General features: G+C 57.9%; 7 protein-coding genes across 7 annotated transcripts; 4 read left to right on the top strand and 3 right to left on the bottom strand.

Moving 5' to 3' along the window:
* Positions 1 to 525: 525 nt before the first annotated feature.
* COLE_00632 (uncharacterized protein) lies at positions 526 to 5113 on the top strand (the record flags this gene model as incomplete). Its single annotated transcript, XM_018426583.2, has 30 exons — positions 526 to 715; positions 1101 to 1144; positions 1182 to 1254; positions 1292 to 1309; positions 1352 to 1439; positions 1475 to 1522; positions 1565 to 1666; positions 1705 to 1750; positions 1808 to 1963; positions 2031 to 2124; positions 2166 to 2217; positions 2254 to 2293; positions 2336 to 2380; positions 2424 to 2824; positions 2888 to 2956; positions 2992 to 3041; positions 3080 to 3233; positions 3267 to 3291; positions 3329 to 3404; positions 3438 to 3479; positions 3807 to 3896; positions 3931 to 3992; positions 4028 to 4062; positions 4096 to 4350; positions 4385 to 4475; positions 4528 to 4591; positions 4627 to 4723; positions 4758 to 4857; positions 4893 to 5031; positions 5070 to 5113. The coding sequence occupies 30 exons, from the start codon at positions 526 to 528 to the stop codon at positions 5111 to 5113; spliced, it is 2790 nt and encodes a 929-aa protein (XP_018279789.1).
* A 297-nt stretch (positions 5114 to 5410) lies between these two features.
* On the top strand, positions 5411 to 5959 carry COLE_00631 (uncharacterized protein; the record flags this gene model as incomplete). The annotated part of the gene is made up of 3 exons (XM_018420315.1): positions 5411 to 5601; positions 5677 to 5818; positions 5864 to 5959. The coding sequence occupies 3 exons, from the start codon at positions 5411 to 5413 to the stop codon at positions 5957 to 5959; spliced, it is 429 nt and encodes a 142-aa protein (XP_018279790.1).
* A 310-nt stretch (positions 5960 to 6269) lies between these two features.
* On the bottom strand, positions 6270 to 8064 carry COLE_00630 (uncharacterized protein; the record flags this gene model as incomplete). Its single annotated transcript, XM_018422831.2, has 3 exons — positions 6270 to 7486; positions 7551 to 7623; positions 7864 to 8064. The coding sequence occupies 3 exons, from the start codon at positions 8062 to 8064 to the stop codon at positions 6270 to 6272; spliced, it is 1491 nt and encodes a 496-aa protein (XP_018279791.1).
* Positions 8065 to 9002: 938 nt separating this feature from the next.
* On the top strand, positions 9003 to 9309 carry COLE_00629 (uncharacterized protein; the record flags this gene model as incomplete). The annotated part of the gene is made up of 2 exons (XM_018427300.2): positions 9003 to 9051; positions 9089 to 9309. 2 exons carry the CDS (start codon positions 9003 to 9005, stop codon positions 9307 to 9309), a joined length of 270 nt encoding a protein of 89 aa, XP_018279792.1.
* A 1250-nt stretch (positions 9310 to 10559) lies between these two features.
* On the top strand, positions 10560 to 11642 carry COLE_00628 (uncharacterized protein; the record flags this gene model as incomplete). The annotated part of the gene is made up of 3 exons (XM_018427301.2): positions 10560 to 10839; positions 10877 to 10995; positions 11055 to 11642. 3 exons carry the CDS (start codon positions 10560 to 10562, stop codon positions 11640 to 11642), a joined length of 987 nt encoding a protein of 328 aa, XP_018279793.1.
* Positions 11643 to 13146: 1504 nt separating this feature from the next.
* COLE_00627 (uncharacterized protein) lies at positions 13147 to 14516 on the bottom strand (the record flags this gene model as incomplete). The annotated part of the gene is made up of 5 exons (XM_018422832.2): positions 13147 to 13239; positions 13284 to 13653; positions 13705 to 14208; positions 14243 to 14352; positions 14385 to 14516. The coding sequence occupies 5 exons, from the start codon at positions 14514 to 14516 to the stop codon at positions 13147 to 13149; spliced, it is 1209 nt and encodes a 402-aa protein (XP_018279794.1).
* A 1684-nt stretch (positions 14517 to 16200) lies between these two features.
* Positions 16201 to 16627, bottom strand: COLE_00626 (uncharacterized protein; the record flags this gene model as incomplete). Its single annotated transcript, XM_018427302.2, has 3 exons — positions 16201 to 16442; positions 16489 to 16569; positions 16603 to 16627. The coding sequence occupies 3 exons, from the start codon at positions 16625 to 16627 to the stop codon at positions 16201 to 16203; spliced, it is 348 nt and encodes a 115-aa protein (XP_018279796.1).
* Positions 16628 to 18515: the final 1888 nt, after the last annotated feature.

Raw genomic sequence — 18515 nt, 5'->3', positions numbered from 1 at the left:
CGCACCTCCCAACAATCCGGAGTCATGCAGCCCAGAGGCCAGAGGATAGCTATGACCGTAAGAACAGCCTTACGTGCCCCTTCAGCGACAGGCCATCCCAGCGACGCGTGATCACGCGTAGAGCCCTTGGAGCCTAGAGAAAGGAGAAAACAGAGATCCAGAGATCAAGAGATTCGCAGGAGAGAGGCGATGCGATCCCGACGACCCAAAGGCTCTAGGCAGTCTAGGCCCAAAGATACCACGATCCATGATCCATGATCCACGATCATCCACAATCATCCATGATGAGCAGTTCGGTCACTTTAGCGATCCAGCGAGCCGCGAGGGCGCACGGCGAGGTGAACAGGGGACAATCACAGGACGCGCCCGCAATCGCGCATCGCGCACGTATCGCAAGTCACTGACTGGGGATCCTGGGCCGATGCACCCGGCGACCAGGCAAAGGGCGACTCATCCAAGGGGTCTTTGAGAGAAGCAGTACCAGTATCAGTGACATCAATTCTGCACGCGAGGGAAGGTCAAGTCATGATCTTGGTTAACCCACTCTCAGGCTCCTCGCACGGACGGCCCATACCGCCCAGCAGTTACCCGTATATAAGGAGTACCCCTCATCTTATCGTCTTCCCATCATCATCCTCTTCTTCTCTCTTTGACTCTCTTCACCTCGTTTTCTGGAACAGCGCACCATACTCCTCCACGTCCTCTATCGTCGCAAGTGAGTTCTCACACGGCCCCTGGCCCCAACTCCACCGCCGCCGCTTCCGCCCCTCGCCTTCCTCAATTACACTACTCTTGACGTTTCTCCCCCCCCCCCCTCCCCCCCTTCCTTCCCTCCCTCCCTACTGCGGCTCTCTCTGCGACGCGTATCAGCGCAAGTAGAGCAGCGGCGGCGCCAACCACTCTCATTGCCGCGCCTTCCGGTACTCTTATCATTGGGGCCCCTGCCCCACCCCACATCAGGCACGGCACAAGGTCACCGTCGTCCCTCCTCGACTTCATATTGTTCCCACAACACTTGCTCCTCTCGTCCCACAACTCCTCCTCCTCTCCCTCCCACAATTCCTCCTTCACTGCCCTCATATCGTGGGCTAATTCCCAAGTCCCAAGACAATCACCCAGCAAGATGCCTCCCAAAGGACTCGATGTAAGGCAGTCTCCTTAAACATACCTCTAACTCCAAGCCGGGGCTTGAAGGCGTGATCTCACAGATGGACGAGCTGTCCCTCGCACTGAAGGATGACTTCCTCCTCCAAGGTGAGTCCTTCAATGCGTTCATGCTGACTTTGCAAAGGTGCTCACCCCCGTCCCGGTACGTGTCGACCACTCCGACCCGAGGCCAACTGACTTGCAGACTTCGGGAAGGCCGGCCAGCCTGTCAAGGTTGAGGCCAACATGTTCCCGATTCGCCTGTCCCAGAAGCATGGGGCGGGGACCGTCTAGTACACTGGATTCATCTACCTTTGACTGACTTTAGCCACTATGATGTGTCGATCGCCCGCGTCGTCAAGACCCCCAATGACAAGTACGTCACTCTCTCAGCATCCAAGGTGTGCTGACACGGCAGGATGCCCAAGAATCTCACCGAGAAGATTTGGGCCGCAGCCTGTCGCCAGGAGGCTGGTGCGCCGGACAAGCTGGCCTTCGAGAATTCAGCCTACGACCTCATGTAAGCGACTTGGTGCTGGAAAGGGCTGATAGCAAAAGGAAGTCTGTCTACACTGCGAACCAGTTCAACCTCGAGGGCGGCAGAGTGTGTATCTCAATTTTATCCCTTTCACACTGATCATCGGCTGCCGCTGATGCGCAGCGCCAATTCGTGGTCAGTCTCCCCGAGGAGGGACGCGAGCTCGATGACCGCTCGCGATTCAAGGTGACCCTCAAGATGGCCAACACGGTCGACCTGCAAAGCATTATCGATTTCTGCAAGTCAGACAAGCAGGCGGAGCAGAATGCCAACGCCGTGGTGCGTGAAAACTCACGGCTATGTGCCCGAGCATCACATTCACCACGCGTTTATGCTGACGATACAGTTGACTGCCATCCAGGCTGGCAACATCCTGTTCCGCGATGACCCCTGCAAGCGATTCCACCCCATGGGCGCTCGTGGAAAGTTCTTCAGCATGGGTGAGCCCCTTTCAGCGATCTTAGACATTGCTGACCTCTAGACCGAGCTGAGCCCATCTCTGGCGGAGCTGTAGTCGCGAAGGGCTTCTATCAGCATGTATACAGCAGTGCCCCCTGCTGACGTCCCAGAAGCTTCCGCCCCACTTCCGATGGGCTCCCAGCCTTGCAGGTAAGAGGACTTCATCCTAGACCCCGCAACGCTGATCTCTAGTTGAGCAATGCTTTCACGGCCATGTTCAAGCCTGGCTCCTTAATGGTCCGTCTGAAGGACCTTTCCCCTTGTGCAATGCTGAATTAAGGCTTTGATCCCCCAGATCTTGGGGATGGACGGCGGTGGTGGTGGAGGCCGCGGTGGACCTCGGGGTCGGGGCGGTCCTCGTGGTGGCGGCCGCGGCGGACCCCCGGGCGGGGGAGGAGGTCATCAAGGCTTTGACCAGTTGAATCCGCACCAAATCCGGCAGCTCACCAAGCTTCTGTATGGCGCCAAGTTCACCTTACCTTATAAGAAGACTGCACGCACCTTTGCAATCAAAAAGTTTACGCCCCAGAGCGCGGCCGAGATTAGCTTCGTCGTGCAAGGCAAGGACGGTTCGCCTTCGCGGAAGTCGAGCATTTTGGACTACTACTTGCAGCAGTTCAACATTCGTATCCAGAAACCACGTCTTCCTTGCGTCGTGTATGGGAAGAATTTCATGGTTCCGTGAGTGCCGTACTCTTTCCTCGTTCCTCGTCCCCTCTTGTCCTTTCTTACTGACGTTCACAGCCTCGAGCTCGTCCACCTGTGCGAGTTTAACCCCGTTCCATTCGCATGCCTTTCTGCCAATCAGGCCGCGTGAGATTGCTGAGCCCAAGGCGAGCTGATGGTAGGGACATGATCAAAGTCGCTGCCCAGCGCCCTCCCGACCGTGCTGCCACGAGTGAGCAGCGGCGTGGCCACTTGCGCTGACGTCTACAGTCAAGCAGTGGCGGCAAGTTCTAAACTACTCAAGTTTGCCTAAGATTCGGGCCTGGGGCCTGGAAGTTGCGCCTTCCATGATTCAGCTCGAGGGGCGCATTCTACAGCCCCCCCGCATCAAGTACAAGCAGAGGGAGTTCCCGGCCATGAATGGGTGAGTTTCATTGTTGATTGTTCTGATTGACAGCGCATGGAATCTCAAGGACACACACGTACGCCATGGTCAACTTGGGGTCGCGCTAATATCAGTTTGCTCGCCCCGGTGCTCCACTCAAAGCGTGGGGCGTTCTTTCCCTCGACCGCCGCGTCGGGAACGCAGAGCTGGGTGAGCCACGTCCCATCGCACATCTGATTTAAGGCGAGTTCATCCCCTTTCTCATCAAGCAGTTGAGGGGGTACGGTAAGTTTTTGGTGGTAAATGGTGACCAGTTAGCTGACGACGGAGGCTTAAACGTCCTCAACGACACTCCCGATGTGCACCTCGCGAAGGGGGGCAGTCTCCTTGAAATCTGAACATGCTCTGCGCGACGGTCGCAAAGAGGAACAATTCGGCGCCGCAGCTGATTCTCGTTATTCTGGGAGTGAGTAGCTTGGTGGCTCGGCGGGTTTGCATGGTTGAATATTAACCCTTGCAGGGCAAGGACACTGCGACCTATCAGGAAATCAAGCACATCGCAGGTGGGTCCTCGCGCATGATATCTACTTGGGTGTACAACGCTGACGGCAGGTATGAGGCTCAAGGCCATGTTCCCTACCCAGTGTCTTCTAGGCCAGAAGATCACGCAGAATCGAGGCATCGACCAGTACTGCGGGAACGGTGAGTGTCAGAGCATGCTCTGCTCATCTCACAGTGGCTATGAAGATTCAAGCAAAGCTCGGAGGAGTGACTCACGAAGTCAATATGACTGATACCGTACGTCGAGTCCGCATGCGAGGTTGACCATCCAGTTCACCAAGACAACGCTCATGATTGGCGCTGACGTGTACGACTTCACTCAGTAAGCAGCTGACACCAGAACCCATCCTCCCCCCGGAAACGGCGGCCTGCTACAGCCGTCCATCGCCGTCACCGTGGCGGGCACCGATGGCGAGAACATTCGCTATTCAATCGGTGTCCGCCTTCAGGATGGCCGCGTCGAGATTATTGAAGACCTTGCCAATATGGTGGTGGAGCATATCAAGGTTTTCGAGCGGAAGGCTGGGGCCAAACCTCAGCGGATCCTCTTCTTCCGTGATGGCGTGTCCGAGGGACAGTATATGGCCGTCACAAAGTTCGTTCTAATAGGACGTTAGCTGACTATTCAGAATCGAGGTAGAGGCTGTCAAGAAGGCCGCAGCCTCCTTTGGAGACCCGAAGTACAAACCGACGGTGACGTTCATCATCTGCGCGAAGCGTGTGAGTGTCTAAGCGTGTCTCCGACCTCCCACAGAGCCCAGTCTGATCGCAGCACCACATGCGGTTCTTTGCGTTGGCTCCCAAGGACGTGGATCGTACCGGGAACCTTAAAGCTGGTGAGGTCAATCCGCAGAATGCACATTGACGGAAGGCTTTGTCGTAGACAGGAAGGTTACGCACCCGTTTGCGTTCGACTTCTACCTTCAGGCGCACGCCGGCCTCCAGGGGACGGCGCGTCCCACTCACTAGTGAGTTTGGTCACAGCGGTGCTTGCTTACCCAGTGTCGTTCTCATCGATGAGAACGGCTTCAACGCCGACCGCATGCAAAACCTGTGCAACAAGCTTTGCTATACGTACGCGCGCGCGACACGCGCTGTTTCAGTGAGTGTATGGTCCCGAGGCGTGCTGACCTTCAGATCGTTCCGGTCGCATATTACGCTGATGTCATCGCCAATCAGTGCCGCTTCCTGGCCTACACCGCTGATGACGATACTACGGCGGAGATCTCCAGCGGCCAGCGCGACAAGACGCGTACGTACGATCCGCTGCAGATTGGTGAGCTGTTGCTGACCCGTCTTTTGCTGACTGGCTAGCTAAGCGTCTCGGTTCGGTGGCGAACGTCGCTTGGTACATGTAAAGCAGCGCGATAGCTTTCAAGTCTCAGGATGTTCCTCCTTTGACAGAGTCTGTGTTCAATGCTGGCTGGACTCCTTGCTCCCTTTTCACTCCGTCCACAATAGTAAATTCCACTACACAAGTTGTCTATAACAAGCTTCATGTATAGCTGCAGTGTTTGTGCCAGCATCAGCGAGGGAGGCGACTTACTGTACAGTGTCGCGCAGATGTCCTCGCTGGACTGAAGGACCTCCACCAACCACCCATCCAAACCTCCACCCTAGCGAACCTAATGCTACCAATACTTCCTCAGCACGCCATGCTCCTCGGCCTTGGAGTGGACCTTCTCTCTGTTCCCCGCCTTGAGGCTCTCATCTCGCGCCGCACAGCTCATCGCCTGGCCGAGCGCATTTGCTCACCGCGTGAGCTCGATGCATTCGTCTCTCTTCCTTCGCGCTATCACGACCCGTCAACCCTCCAGGCGCAACAAACACGCTTCCTCGCGTCTCGGTAAGCCTAACCGCGCCGCGCACCTGACGGTCTGCGCATCTGGCAAACTGTTGACAGCGGTCATGCTGACAGAAGCTGGGCAGCCAAGGAGGCGGCGTACAAGGCGCTGCCGCGATGGCCAACCGGCTGGGGGTGGAAGAATCTCGATCTGCAATACACGGCGCGCGGCAGCCCCATGCTCGAGCTCGTGCCCCCGCAAGGACGGGATGCGGAGGCTGTGGCGCGCCGCCGGGAGCGGCGGGGCGAAGGGGGCGGGGGCGAGGACCTCGATCCTGCACGCGTCGGGCTCATGCTGAGTCTGTCGCATGACGCGGACATGATCGTTGCCGCGGTCGTCGCGCAGCGGGAGGGCGATTAGCTGCGCGCCTCTGTGCTGCCTGCCATTGCGTGCCACGGTCTCGTCCGCGATCGTCGCGGGGTCACGGAGTGACTGCAGCACGTCGCCGCGGCCCATCGCAGGTGTGCATCAGAGGTGCCGCTCGCAATGGTCGCGTCAACACGACACACTGTTGATAGAAGGACGCCTGCCCTTCCGGCCACTCCGCGTCGGCACACGCTCCACCAGCCCCCAATCACTCTTATCATTCTGCATATCTGTACATCATGGTGCACCGGCGGGACCGTGTGAACAACACTATTGACTACTTGCTTCCGACGATTCTTCAGGCTTACGAGCTGGTGGCGTTGTTGAAGGCGAGAAGGTTAACAGTGCCCGAGGGGAGGTCGCTGAGTTTGCCGGGGGTGGCGAGTGCAATGAGAGCCTTCTTGAGGCGCTTGGGCGTGACCTTGGACCCGAGATTGGAGGAGCGCGTAAGCTCGATCACGTCTTCGTTCTCGGGCTCGGGAAGGAACGTCTGCGCCCACTCGGGGAGAAGCTTGTACGCTTCGCCGTAGATGGACTCGGGCGCCTCGACGAGCTCCTCAGGCTCCTCGGGTCCGGCGAGCATTGTGAACGTGTCCGAACCCTCAATCGAGAGAAGATACGCGAGCATACCACAGATGTGGGGCGAGGCCATCGACGTGCCCGAGATGGTGTTGACAGCGTCAGGGCCGCCAGTCCAGGTCGAGAGAATGTTGAGGCCGGGCGCGAAGATGTCGACACACTTGCCGTGGTTGGAGAAGTAGGCGCGCTGGTCGGTGATGGTCGACGCACCAACGGTGACGGCGCCCTCAGAGGCAGCGGGTGAGAAGTCACACGCGTCCTTGTTGTCGTTGCCGGCTGCGACGGCAAAGTGGAGGCCAGACTCAACGGCAGCGTCGACAGCCTCGTCAAGCGAACGCGCCTTGCCACCACCCAGCGACATGTTGGCGACCGAGCCCTTGAACTTGGTCTTGCCGGTGAGGGCGAGCTCACGCGCAGCAGCGGCGGCGTTCTTGGCCGCGTCTTCCGCAGCCCAGACAACACCGGAGACAACGTCGGCCATGGTGCCAGAACCATTCGAGCCGAGGACCTTGACGGCTACGATCTCGGCTTTCTTGGCTACACCGTACTTGCCCGAGGCGACGGTGCCGGCGCAGTGAGTGCCGTGGCCGTTGCCGTCAATGTCCTCGTCATTGCGAGGAATTGTCTTGCCCCAACGGGCACGGCCCTCAAACTCAACGTGTTTGATGTTGACACCAGTGTCGATAACGTACGCAGTAACGCCGTCACCGCCGTGCTTGTCAAACTCGTACTTGTTGAAGGTGCCGAACGTCAAGCGGTTGCGGTGCGAGATACGGGCGAGACCCCAAGGAGCACCCTTCTGGGTGTCAATGTCCGAGCCAAGGAAAGGCTCGTCGACACCATAGATGTCGTCAGTGGTGTGGACAATCTGGTCCATCTCCACGTAAGCAACCTCGGGCGACCGGCGGATTTCGTTGAGGGCATCATCGGAGAACTTGCCAGCTAGGGGGTGTGAGCGGTCGATTATTGTGATAGGGGTTGCGCAATGAGATCGTTTGGAACTTACCATAGCCAACGAAGCCGCCCATCTTCTGGGGAGCCCAGACCTGGGTCACGCCGTCATCGCCGCCAACAAGAGGCTGGGTGGCGTCAGCATCGGCAATCATCGACCAGGCCAGCAGCCGTCCGGTCAACGGCGGCAAGTGTTCCCTAAAACCGTTTGCCACCCGTGCATATCAGTCTTGTCGAAGAGCATGGGGGCGGGGAGGGTGACAAGGTGGGTTGCCAACCCGCGGGTAACACCTCGGGATAGGACACGGGGTCTTATCGAGACAGACAAGCTATACCGGATGTGGCCGACAGACGACGCGCGTACTCACATGAGCGGACTGAAGCGACTGGACGGCGTTGAGGTGAAGAGCGACCTTGTCAGGGGTAACGTCCTTCTTAAAGACGATGATGTACGAGTTGTCAATCGTCTTGCCCTCGACGCTGAGAGGAGCAAGACCGGCCTGGTGATGGATAGGAGTGGCAAGGATGGCCGGAAGGAGGCTGAAGAGGATGGCGAACGAGAGACGCATGATGGCGGTCTAAGATGGTCTAGAGGATGCCGGACTATGCAGAGATGAAGTGGTAGAGGTAGTGCGTGCTGGGTACTGAATGCCTCTCGCTTGGACGAGTGCGAGGCAAGATGAGATGGAAGAGAGAAGGAGGTGTGATGGCATGCACGCCTCAAGTAGTCGCTGGGCAAAGGGGGGGGGGGGGGGGGGATGGGGGGTGGCCAACGACTGAGTGGGAGGGATGGCTGGGTACGACCTTGGGTGACTTGTCATTGTGTGGGGCCATCTGCCCTGTCATTGGAGGCTGATAGGGGGGATTCGCCCGGTCATGGCGATGAGGCGGCGAGGCGCGCAGCCACTTTGGGCCATGGCACGCGTGACTTGTTGCCCGTCCCGAGCATCCGGCCGGCAAGTCGGGGTCTTGAGCACTCGAGCGAGCGAGCAGGCAGAGCCAAGGCGGAATGGGCAAGCTCTGCTGTGTTGCCACTGGTCGCCGACCCTTTCATCGGATGACGACCCCCGATTGCATTCAACAACGTCATCGGACACCCATGCGAACACTCAGCCAGCCTCCGACTTCCTGACGGTGGAGGTCCTCCTCTTCCAAGCTTCGACGATTGAGCTTCTCCCGTGCACACATTAAGCGCATGTAGTCTTGATCCGTGGCGCGAAACCCGTATCCCGCTCCCTCAATACCACTACTCTCTTGCTTTTGGCCGTCACCTCTACGCCGGCTCTCATCAACCACTCATTGCCGCTTGCTCCGGCCATCCAGCTGTCCTCAGGCGTTCCGCACACGGGTGTGGTCGCGTTGTCGAGTGGCAAATGCCGACCTCCACGTGGGTGTACCCTGTTCCACGCAGTGCTGCATGAACTGTCTGTGCCTGGCGTTGCACCAACTCATCTTTCATCTCGCTCACGAAGAACACCTTGAGCCGTACATGCTGTACTGATCGTTCATGGTATACATCGTCCCTCTAATCTCTAATCTCATAATCGCTGTCAGTTGTCAGGTCATGCCGACGAGCTACCAGCTGATCGTCAGTGGTCACATCGTGGGCCAAATGCGCCCTTCCGGCTGGCTTCAGGCTCGTGGACCGCGGGAAGTGCTTCAGTGGAGTTGACTCACCCACAATCCCAAGGAAGGTGACTGTTATCCTTCCATGCCTCTCATCATCTCACTCATCACGTCTCACACTCCTCACTCTCCTTGTGTTGTCCACTTTTCTCAGCACTCGTTGCTCCTCCTCATCCTCGGTATTCTAACTCATCACTGTCATCTCCACCGTCTCTTCGATCCCATCACTATCGCCCTCCCATCCCTTCAAGCAACACCTTCAATTCCACGCTCACCACCGGCCTAATGGCACTCGCCAAGATGCCGCCAGGCGGGTCGTCGCCCGTCCCCAAGCCCTCCGCCGCAAGGCTCATACTCGTCAGGAAGGAGTACGACGCCATCGCCTCCATGTACGCAAAGAAGAGGGGACGCGCTGCCACCTCCGAGAGGAATAGGTTCAAACAGGGCCGTGAGCTCCTCGATGCTGCAGTGGTATGTCGCGGTTGCTGCCTTCCTTGTCACCCATCCCTAGCTGACCATCACTGATGCACCACACACAGCTTGGCCGCCGCGATGACATTCGCGCATTCTGCAAATGGGTGGAGAAGGACGTGAGTTAACGTTAAGACCTTTGCTGAGGGTCAGCTCAGCGAACTGCCCAGTATCTCCATCTCAATGCGCATCGACTACTCCTTCGCCACCCTCGCCATGTTTCATGAGCTGGTCGAGGAGCATGCCAAAGACGTCCAGACGAAAGTAGTAGGGTCTCCGGAAACCCTCCTTCACCGCGAGACCGCAGAGGCTGTGATTCACCGCCTAGGCGTCGCCATTGGCAGCTTGCTCGAACTGTGAGTGTCTCATCCTCGTCCTACTTGTGCTAACAGCAGGGTCAGGGATTGCTCTGATGGTGGGTCTAGACTCGTATGTGGCTGACCGGAGATCTCCCAAGAGAGCTTTCCACGCATCAATGGGTCAGACTCCTTACCAGCCTTCTCAAAGTCTTCGCACTGGGTAAGGTGCCAAGTCAAGATGTCGCAGAATTGGTGAGCGCATATCAGAACATCCGCTGATTTCTGGCAGCAGATCTGGTCTCTTGCCTAGTCTCAAGCAAGGACGAAACCCTACTACGCTCGCTCATCGATGACGAGAGTTTTGGCCCGTGAGTCATAGTGTTGACGCAGCTTACGTCGTCAGATCAACCGTAGGAGAAGTCCTCGCAGCATCATACGGTGAGCGCTAGGCGCGTTGTGTCTGACCTCAGGGGCAAATGTCACCGTCAGCATGCTGCAGCTCGTAAATCAAATGACAATCCTGTACTTGGCTGGCGACGAGCGGCAGGCGTTTCTCCGAACCGTTTTCGCCCGTGGGATATGGAAGGACCACGTGCGTTCGGCTTTGATTGACATGTTCCATGAGAAGAGTAGTCCCAAGGCAGCACCAGACGTGAGTGTGCATCAACATGTGGCCTTACGGGCAGTTCTACCGCACTCTCGTCAACTGCGCCGCCGATGACGAGACTCACATTCGACCCCGCGGATTCCGCCTTGTCGGGCTTATTGTTGACGGGGACGATCTTCTCAAAGATGACAGGAACCAACGTCGCATCAAGGACGATCTTGTTGTTGTCTACGTTGACCTCTCTGACCTCATTTTCAGGCCATTTGATTCGGACGGAGGCGAGATTAGCCTATCTTTCGGTTGGAAGCGTGTTTCCAACTTTGCACGCCGCAGTAATGGCCGTGAGTCGTTCAGTACCGTGCTCCCATTGACGGAAAGGGTTCACATTTGAGACGATCGCGAAGTCGGATGAGCATTGCGGCGTTCCGGTGGAGTTTCTTATCCACGATCAAGATGTGACCGCATTCGAAACCTTTGTGCGTAAATGCCTCAATCAGGTGAGACAGTATCCGGCCTGGGTATTTATTGATGCTGGTAGAAATCTGACGTCGCGGAGAGCAATTACTCCGGTGCAGCTCTTGATCACAACGAGACCTCACCCAACTTCGACAACACCGTACAGATCGCGGATGGTGCAGATGTCGAGGCGGCTCTCCCGTCCGGAGCTGCCTTATCCGATGAGACACCGCGAGTTGTAATTCAGCCGGGCAAGCCGGAACAGTCCACCAGTGTGACCAAGCCGAAACGAAAGAGCTCTTCCGCAGCCCCCCGCCGCTCTTCCCGGGCAGAGCAGAGCCCCACAACTATGATCGCCTCTCAGGGGTCCTCGCCTCTATCAGAGATGAATACGCCAGACGCGGTGATACCGTCCGTGGCTTCCGCCAAGATCCCACCCTCCGACTCCACCAGGAACAAGTCGTGCGAGACGGTTGAGGAGACGCCATACGCCGCGGTTGCCCTGAGAAGCAGCCCAGAAGACTCCCTGGTTAGAGAGAATCAACGAAGAGGCATCTCGGGTGATGACAACGATCTCGTCGTTGCAACGACCGTTCACTCGACGCCTTCTTCTGAAAGACGATCGCCCACCCCTAAAATTCCTTTTCTCCCAGTTGAGGATGACGAAAGGATGGTGGGTGTGTCGTGAGAATGGACCTGACTTCAGCCCCGCGCTGCCACTGAGAGGATCTCTCCGTGCTATGGTACCCTTGCACTGGACCTTACACTGAACCAAGTTTCCTCGACCGATGCCTCTCCTACCGCTTTGACTGAAGACGTCACGGACCAGACAACTCAAGCTGAGAGTATTGCCAGATTCTGTGATCCCGGGTCACAATTGACGCCGAGACCGAGCAAGTGCGAGGCGGACAAACTGTCATGTGTGACTCATAAGGACGCGCTATCGACCAACATGTCGTTCCGAGAGAACCGGTCCAGCATCAGCCCTGACAGGTGTGCCAGTCCAGCAGCTGGCATCAACTTGACCCTTTCAACTCCTCTCTGCGCTCCAACCCCTTTCTCATCGACATTCCCCTCCACGGCCAACCGTAGGTGGAGCCCATTCTCCCCTCTTCCTGCGCCTGCTTTTTGGTCAAGAGCACCAACTCCAACCCTCTTCTCAAGAGCCCCTACTCCCGGCTCACCACACTACCGTCCCAGGACAGATATCGAGTCCCCTACACCCACAACTTCACGCGCCACGCACCGCAATCGCAATCAGAGCGGCACGGTGGCTCTACAGGCGACCACGCAAGAAGAGGCGGTTGATGACGTGTTTGAAGCGTTTTCCTCTGTCGCCCCCGCCAGAGCCGCGCACGGACAACCCTCAAAGGTGATGAGCACAATTTCCCGAGAAAATCCGGCCCCGAAGACCAGGCTTGAGCCTTCTCTCCGGTCTCCGGCTCGTCTGGAGTCTGACGAGCGGCCGCCTAAACGTGCGCGTTTCGACCTTTCTCCTCCAGAAAACACTACTTCAAGGGCTCGCCCAGCCGCCTTCGGCCTCGAAAACCCACCGACAGACTCACTTAACGTGAACAAACTCACGCAAGAACAGGGGAAGTCGAATGAGGTGCCTTTGGTGAGGCTTGTGAAACGCAGCTGCTGACGCCAGCTCTTCGCTCAGGTCTTCGACGTATGGTTCAACACACGGAGCCGGGCTGACCCTAGCCGATGCTGCGGTTGTTCACAGCCAAGGTCCAGGCGCCGAAACGAGCAATAGAGACAGCCCGCCGCCGAGTCCAGCTCAGCGCTGGTGCGACTATCCAGAACTGGGTTGACAAAGGGTGTGTCCTATGCCATATTCCAAGTACAAGCTAATGCCAGCAATCCCAGCTTAGAAGTTCTATCTGCTGCGCACCAGCAACAATCAGCCCAATACGACGAGCACCTTCGCGATGTCTTCAAGAGAGCAACGAGCGAGAATACCAAACGCCACAAACGCGTGCAGTCGATTTGCGCTGAAGCCAAACAGCAGTCGGCCTACCCCCACTCCTTCTGAGTGACGCGTTGCAGCTGCGGTGGAAGGGCACAGGTGCAGTGATGTATGTAGTGAAAGGAGATACGTGGCATATGAGGCGGTAGTCGACGACGTGCCATGTATCGATCACAGCCATGCGCTGGGATGGCAATGCGAGATGTACAAATACAGACAATCATCGGCCCAGCATGGCGAGTGAGGGGAAGGGATTGGTCTTGCCGAGGACGACCATCTGCTTCTCATGCGAGATGTATCCCTTCATGTAACCCTGAGAATTAGCTTAGGAGACGCAATATCTTTCACTCTGCTTACCCGATAGATCATGTTCGCAAGCATGCACTCAACCTCGTCACCGTCCACGTGCGCACCCTGCAGCCTGAGCGCGGCGGTGAATGCGCCAACCGGTACGCGCGAGTTCTTGTCATTTGCCATCCACGCGCGCTTGAAGAGCACACGCACACATCCTTCGCGGGCTCGCTCAATGGCGAGATATGTACCGAGCCCGACGAGGCGGGGCTGAGCCCACTCGAGTGCGTCGTCATATGCCTGAATATTGCCGGTGCGAATGGCGTCCACGAAGGGTTGGTAGGCCTCCCGTAAGCGCGGATGCCGCGCCATGAGCGTAGCTGAGGGAAGCGAGCCACGCAAGAGGTGCAAGGGAATGAGGTAAGTGAGAATGAGCCTGTTGTTAGGCACACGAAAGCTTCCTCGCAGGTGACGAGTAACGACTTACTCGAGATTGCGCCGCGCATCTATAGGGCAGTGGAGGAGGGCCCACTCAAGCTCCTCGAGGGCCTTCTTGTCTTCTCCCGCAAGGAAAGCCAGCATGCCGAGGTAGTAGTGCCAGGTGACCTGATCTCCGAGGGGCGCAGATGACACCGGCGGCATCTTGGGGTCGGAAGTAACTGCGCGCACGATGTTCTTGCAGAGATTCGGCTTGCCGACCTTGAAGTAACACTTGATGGCGAGCGATGCGAGGTAGTATACACCCTGGCGACGGGAATCACGGCCCTCAAACGTGCGGTCCGTTGCCGCGAGTGTGAAGGCCTTGGACACGGTGCGGGTGCATTCTTCCAAGGACGGTGTGCGACCTGTGGTCTCAAAGGTCAGGGAGTCGGCCTGTTCAGCGAGAGAACGGAGATCGCGCAGGAGAAGATATAGGATGGGCAGGGACCACGAAGGCTGGTCCTGCTGCCACCGGAGGTAGAGGGTGAGGAGGTGATGCTGGTGGGTGTAGCTGGTGTCAACATGGGAATTGTGGTGAGACTCACGCGGCGACATTGTCATGTGCGTAGAAGGCCTTGACGGCAGCGCAGTGGCGTACAGCAATCCCGTCCCATGGCTCAGGCAGCGTGTGCCCAGGATTCGCCAGCCGGCGCTCCTGTCGTCAGCTCACCCTCTGGCGCTGCTCACGTCGATGGGCGCGACGGTGTCGGCGAGTCCGCGCGCGGTACGATTCCGGGTATCCAGAAGCCTGAGGAGTGCGGTAACATCCTCGTTCCGGAGCGGATCGGCCAACGCGTGGATGTATTGAGGGAGCTTCATGGCGGGAGGGAGTTCGTCAACAACACAAGCTGTCACCCAGCTCGTCGAAAGTGAAGGTCGGGCGGTGCCTGAATGATGACGGTTAACTAATGGGAGGCTCTGATAGCTTCCCACGTGTTCCGGATCCGAGATGGGGGTCAAATGTTCTGATCAAGGTTGATGTCAAGTCGTTTGGGTGCTGTTAAGAACTCTCGCTCGACCCATCACACCTCACCACCTCTCCTGTACACACATCCCCCACCGCGGAGACAGACAGCTCCGCCACTCCCTTCCAGCTCACTTACCCCGCCCCCACCACCCGACAGTCCTCTTCCACTATGGCTGTCCGTGAGTACCTCTACCAGCGCGAGCGTTAGCTCGAGCTCGGACGGCTTGACATTTGACGACGGAGCTGACATCAGGCTGCCAGTTCGAGAACTCGACCGACATTGGAGTCTTCTCCAAGCTCACCAACGCGTGCGTCGGTGGCCTTCCTCTCCCTCCTTCGCTTCCTGCCTCTACATCCCTCCACTGACCTCTGACTAAGCTGACCCCAGTTACTGCCTCACTGCTCTGGCGTCTTCATCCAACTTCTACTCGGTCTTCGAGGCCGAGCTTGCGGACGTTGTCCCCATCATCCACACCACGATTGCCGGCACGCGTATCGTCGGCCGCCTGACCGCCGGCAACCGCCACGGCCTCCTCGTACCCTCGACCACCACTGACCAGGAGCTGCAGCACCTGCGCAACTCGCTGCCGCCGAGCGTGGCGATCCAGCGCGTGGAGGAGCGTCTCTCCGCCCTCGGGAATGTGATCGCTTGCAACGACTACGTTGCCCTCGTCCACCCCGACATTGACCGGGAGACGGAGGAGATCATCGCCGACACACTCAAGGTCGAGGTGTTCCGCCAAACTATCGCCAGCAACGTGCTTGTCGGAAGCTACTGTGCGCTGTCCAACCAGGTGAGTAAATATCTGTGGGGCGATGTTCCGGAGCAGGTGGAACGCATCACCAGACGTGGCGTGGCGAGGGCCAGGATGAAGTGCGGTCTGTCCACAAGGCCTCCTCAGGCCCCAGCCCTCGCGCGTCGGCTTGTTTGTGTGGTGTCCTGCTTGGCCACACACCTCTGAATCTGCTTGTAGTACATCTTCTGATCCCAGGGCGGCCTCGTGCACCCCAAGACCTCCCGCTCCGAGCTCGATGAGCTCTCGTCCCTCCTCCAGGTCCCCCTTGTCGCTGGTACCGTGAACCGCGGATCCGAGGTGATTGGTGCCGGCATGGTCGTCAACGACTGGTGCGCCTTTACGGGTCTCGACACGACCGCAACCGAAGTGTCGGTCATCGAGGCAACTTTCCGCCTCCAGGGCCAGACCTCTGCAGCCGTCATCAACGAGATGCGCGACTCGCTCATCGACCAGTACGCATAATCGCGTGCGTGACGACCGTGATGAGGAGATTTGTGCTTCGCCTTGAGGCGAGCTGGTCGGCCGCTATCTGCGGCGTAGGGGATAGACTTGAGCGGCTTGTACTATGCATCTACTGGCTATAGCCCCCGGGCGTACATGAGTGTAGTGTACAAATGACTAGAGTGTCCGTATAGAAATAAAAATCATGTGCGCCTCGCTGTGGCGTGCTGCGTGGAAATGGGAGGAGCACATGCGTCCTGTTGTGGTTGTATGTTGCGTGCGCTTGGCGGAGCGGGAATCAGGGTGTGACGTCGGTGATGGGAACGTGCATGGCACCCATGTCGAGCGTGCTCCACAAGTGCCAGAAAGCGAGAACAACGAGTGCGACGCAGACCAGCTGTCGCGCCGCCTGCGGTATCCCGCGCGCTGCGCGCCCTTTGCGCCCGGGGTAAACAACGCCGGGTGCAAGCAGAACGACTTGGTGTGGTGATGGTGGGGGCAGCTGGCGCTCGGCCTCCAGGTCTTGGTCGCCTGCTTGGGCTTCCGTTAGTGCGGTCCAAGCGGATAGGGGGATGGAAGAACTCACTGAGAACGATGCCAGGCACAACAATGCCGGGTACGGCGACGGTCGAGCTCGCCAATGCGCGCTTTTCGGCAGATGATGGGCCTGGTGTGAGCTGGTACGAATAGCAGGACCCACTTTGTCGTGAGGACATGGTGCTCATCGTGTTGAGGGAGGAGTTGAGGGGAGGGAGGAAGCGGAGAGATGATAGGAAGAGGAGGTCGATGGGGGAGGATAGTAGGAGGTCCGATGGAGGCCTAGACGAAGAGAACAAAAAAGGCAAGAGCGTGAGTGCGGGAGCGTTGCGAAAGAGAAGCGACAAGTCGATGCGGGGTAAGGAGTTGTGACGAGGGCAGACAAGAATGAAGACGCAAAGATGGTGAAGAGTGACAAGTGATAAGCGGACCGGTCGACGAGTCCGGCGTCTGCTGAAGTTGTGGGTGACAAGCGTCTGAAGCAAGTTTTGTCGGCGCGCGCCAGTGAGGAGGACTTGAGAGGGAGGCTGGGATCGGGAGCCGAAGAGGTTGGAGGTACAGGAGGTGGGTGCTCGAGCCGGCTCGATTAGTTCGGCAGCGAGCAAGGTCGTTGCGGGGAGGTGAGGGACAGAGTCGAGGGATGCGGGACAAGGGGTGCAAAGTACCCGATAAGGAGCCTGTGGTGGCGGAGGGGTGTGGACGTGCAATGTCGAGATAAGAGAGAGCGTGATAGAGTGGGTAGAGGAGAGATGATCAAGAAGAGATGTGAGGAGGATGAGAATGAGAAGGAGGAGGAGGAGGGAGTTGAGGAACGTCGAGGCAGTAGTGAGTTGAGGACGCTCGGCACGCCAGAAGGATGCAAGGAAGGAAGGAAGGGGAGGCCGTCATCACAACACCGGGCAACACCGACTGGCCCATGGCCCAGCGCCCCCTTCTCGTGTTTGCCCTGAGCAATTCGAATACCCTCCTGACCTCCTTGAAGCTTACAACTGAGACAATTCTCTCTCCACCTCGACGCTTCTCCTTCTCCTCCTTCTTTCAAGGGCGGGTTCCCCAACAACGTAAACACTCTACTCTTCGCCACGGCTGTTTAAAGAGAAACAGTGACAGGTACCATGCCGAGGGGCAGGTGATTCAGTGACAGAGTGGCAGGCGCGGAAGGCCTCCCTCCCGATCATGCCGACCAGCCGACAGCTGGAGTCCAAACAGTCTTGCCCAGGGGCCGCGGTCGCGTGAAAGGAGGAATGGATGACACTGCGGATCCGTTGCCCGTGGCAAGTGGCCGCCATGCCGCCAGATCCAAGTCACGGACGAATGGACGAGATGGCCATCCCACAGGCGCACCAAGGGAAATCCTTTGCCGCGTTTGGTGCTGCCCCTGTACTGTACGCTCACCTTTGAATTGATCCAGCTGAGCAGCTGAGCCTGTCGTGTGCAGCGCTGGAATGCTCAGAGTATCATTGCAACCTGGAATTGTTAGAGATTTAGTGTCTGTCAATTCTAGTGTTGTCGGATGGGGGGGTTGCGGTGTTCATGGTGTGAGCATGTGAAGGGGAGGGGAGGGGAGGGGAGGGGAGGGATGAGGGCAAAGCAAAAACATGCGCGTCTCATGAGGGTCGTCACGACCCAAGGTCAAGGGGGGGGGCAAAGGCACAACTGCGCGCCATACGCCACTCAGTTCCCCTCGGCTTCCTTTGGCATGCATCGCGGGCTCGACACCTATTCTCCAAGTCAGACGCCATCAGCGCCAACAATTCAGTAATCGTCAGTAATCGTATGGGCTCGCGTGCACCCGTCGGCTCGTCAGACGCGTGAGGGTGCAATCTGCGGGAGCTCGGGTGAGACACTATCAGCTCCTCCGGCTCCTCCGACGATTCCGGCGAACGCCAAAGCATCGCTGACAGCTCGCTTGAACTGAGCGCCGTCGGCTTCTCAACTAGTGTCACAATGTGGGGACTACCTGGACGACATGACAATGGCGACCCTTTCCAGGAACTATGAGAGCGACAATGGGCCATTATCAACATCTGATGCATCGCTTCCGATATTCCAGACTGAGAGGTGAGCTAAGGATGC

Source organism: Cutaneotrichosporon oleaginosum (assembly GCF_008065305.1).
Source record: "Cutaneotrichosporon oleaginosum strain ATCC 20508 chromosome Unknown ATCC20508_contig01, whole genome shotgun sequence".
Lineage (NCBI taxonomy): Eukaryota > Fungi > Basidiomycota > Tremellomycetes > Trichosporonales > Trichosporonaceae > Cutaneotrichosporon > Cutaneotrichosporon oleaginosum.
Note: the sequence above shows the minus strand (reverse complement) of the source record. Positions and strands in the feature narration are given on the sequence as shown.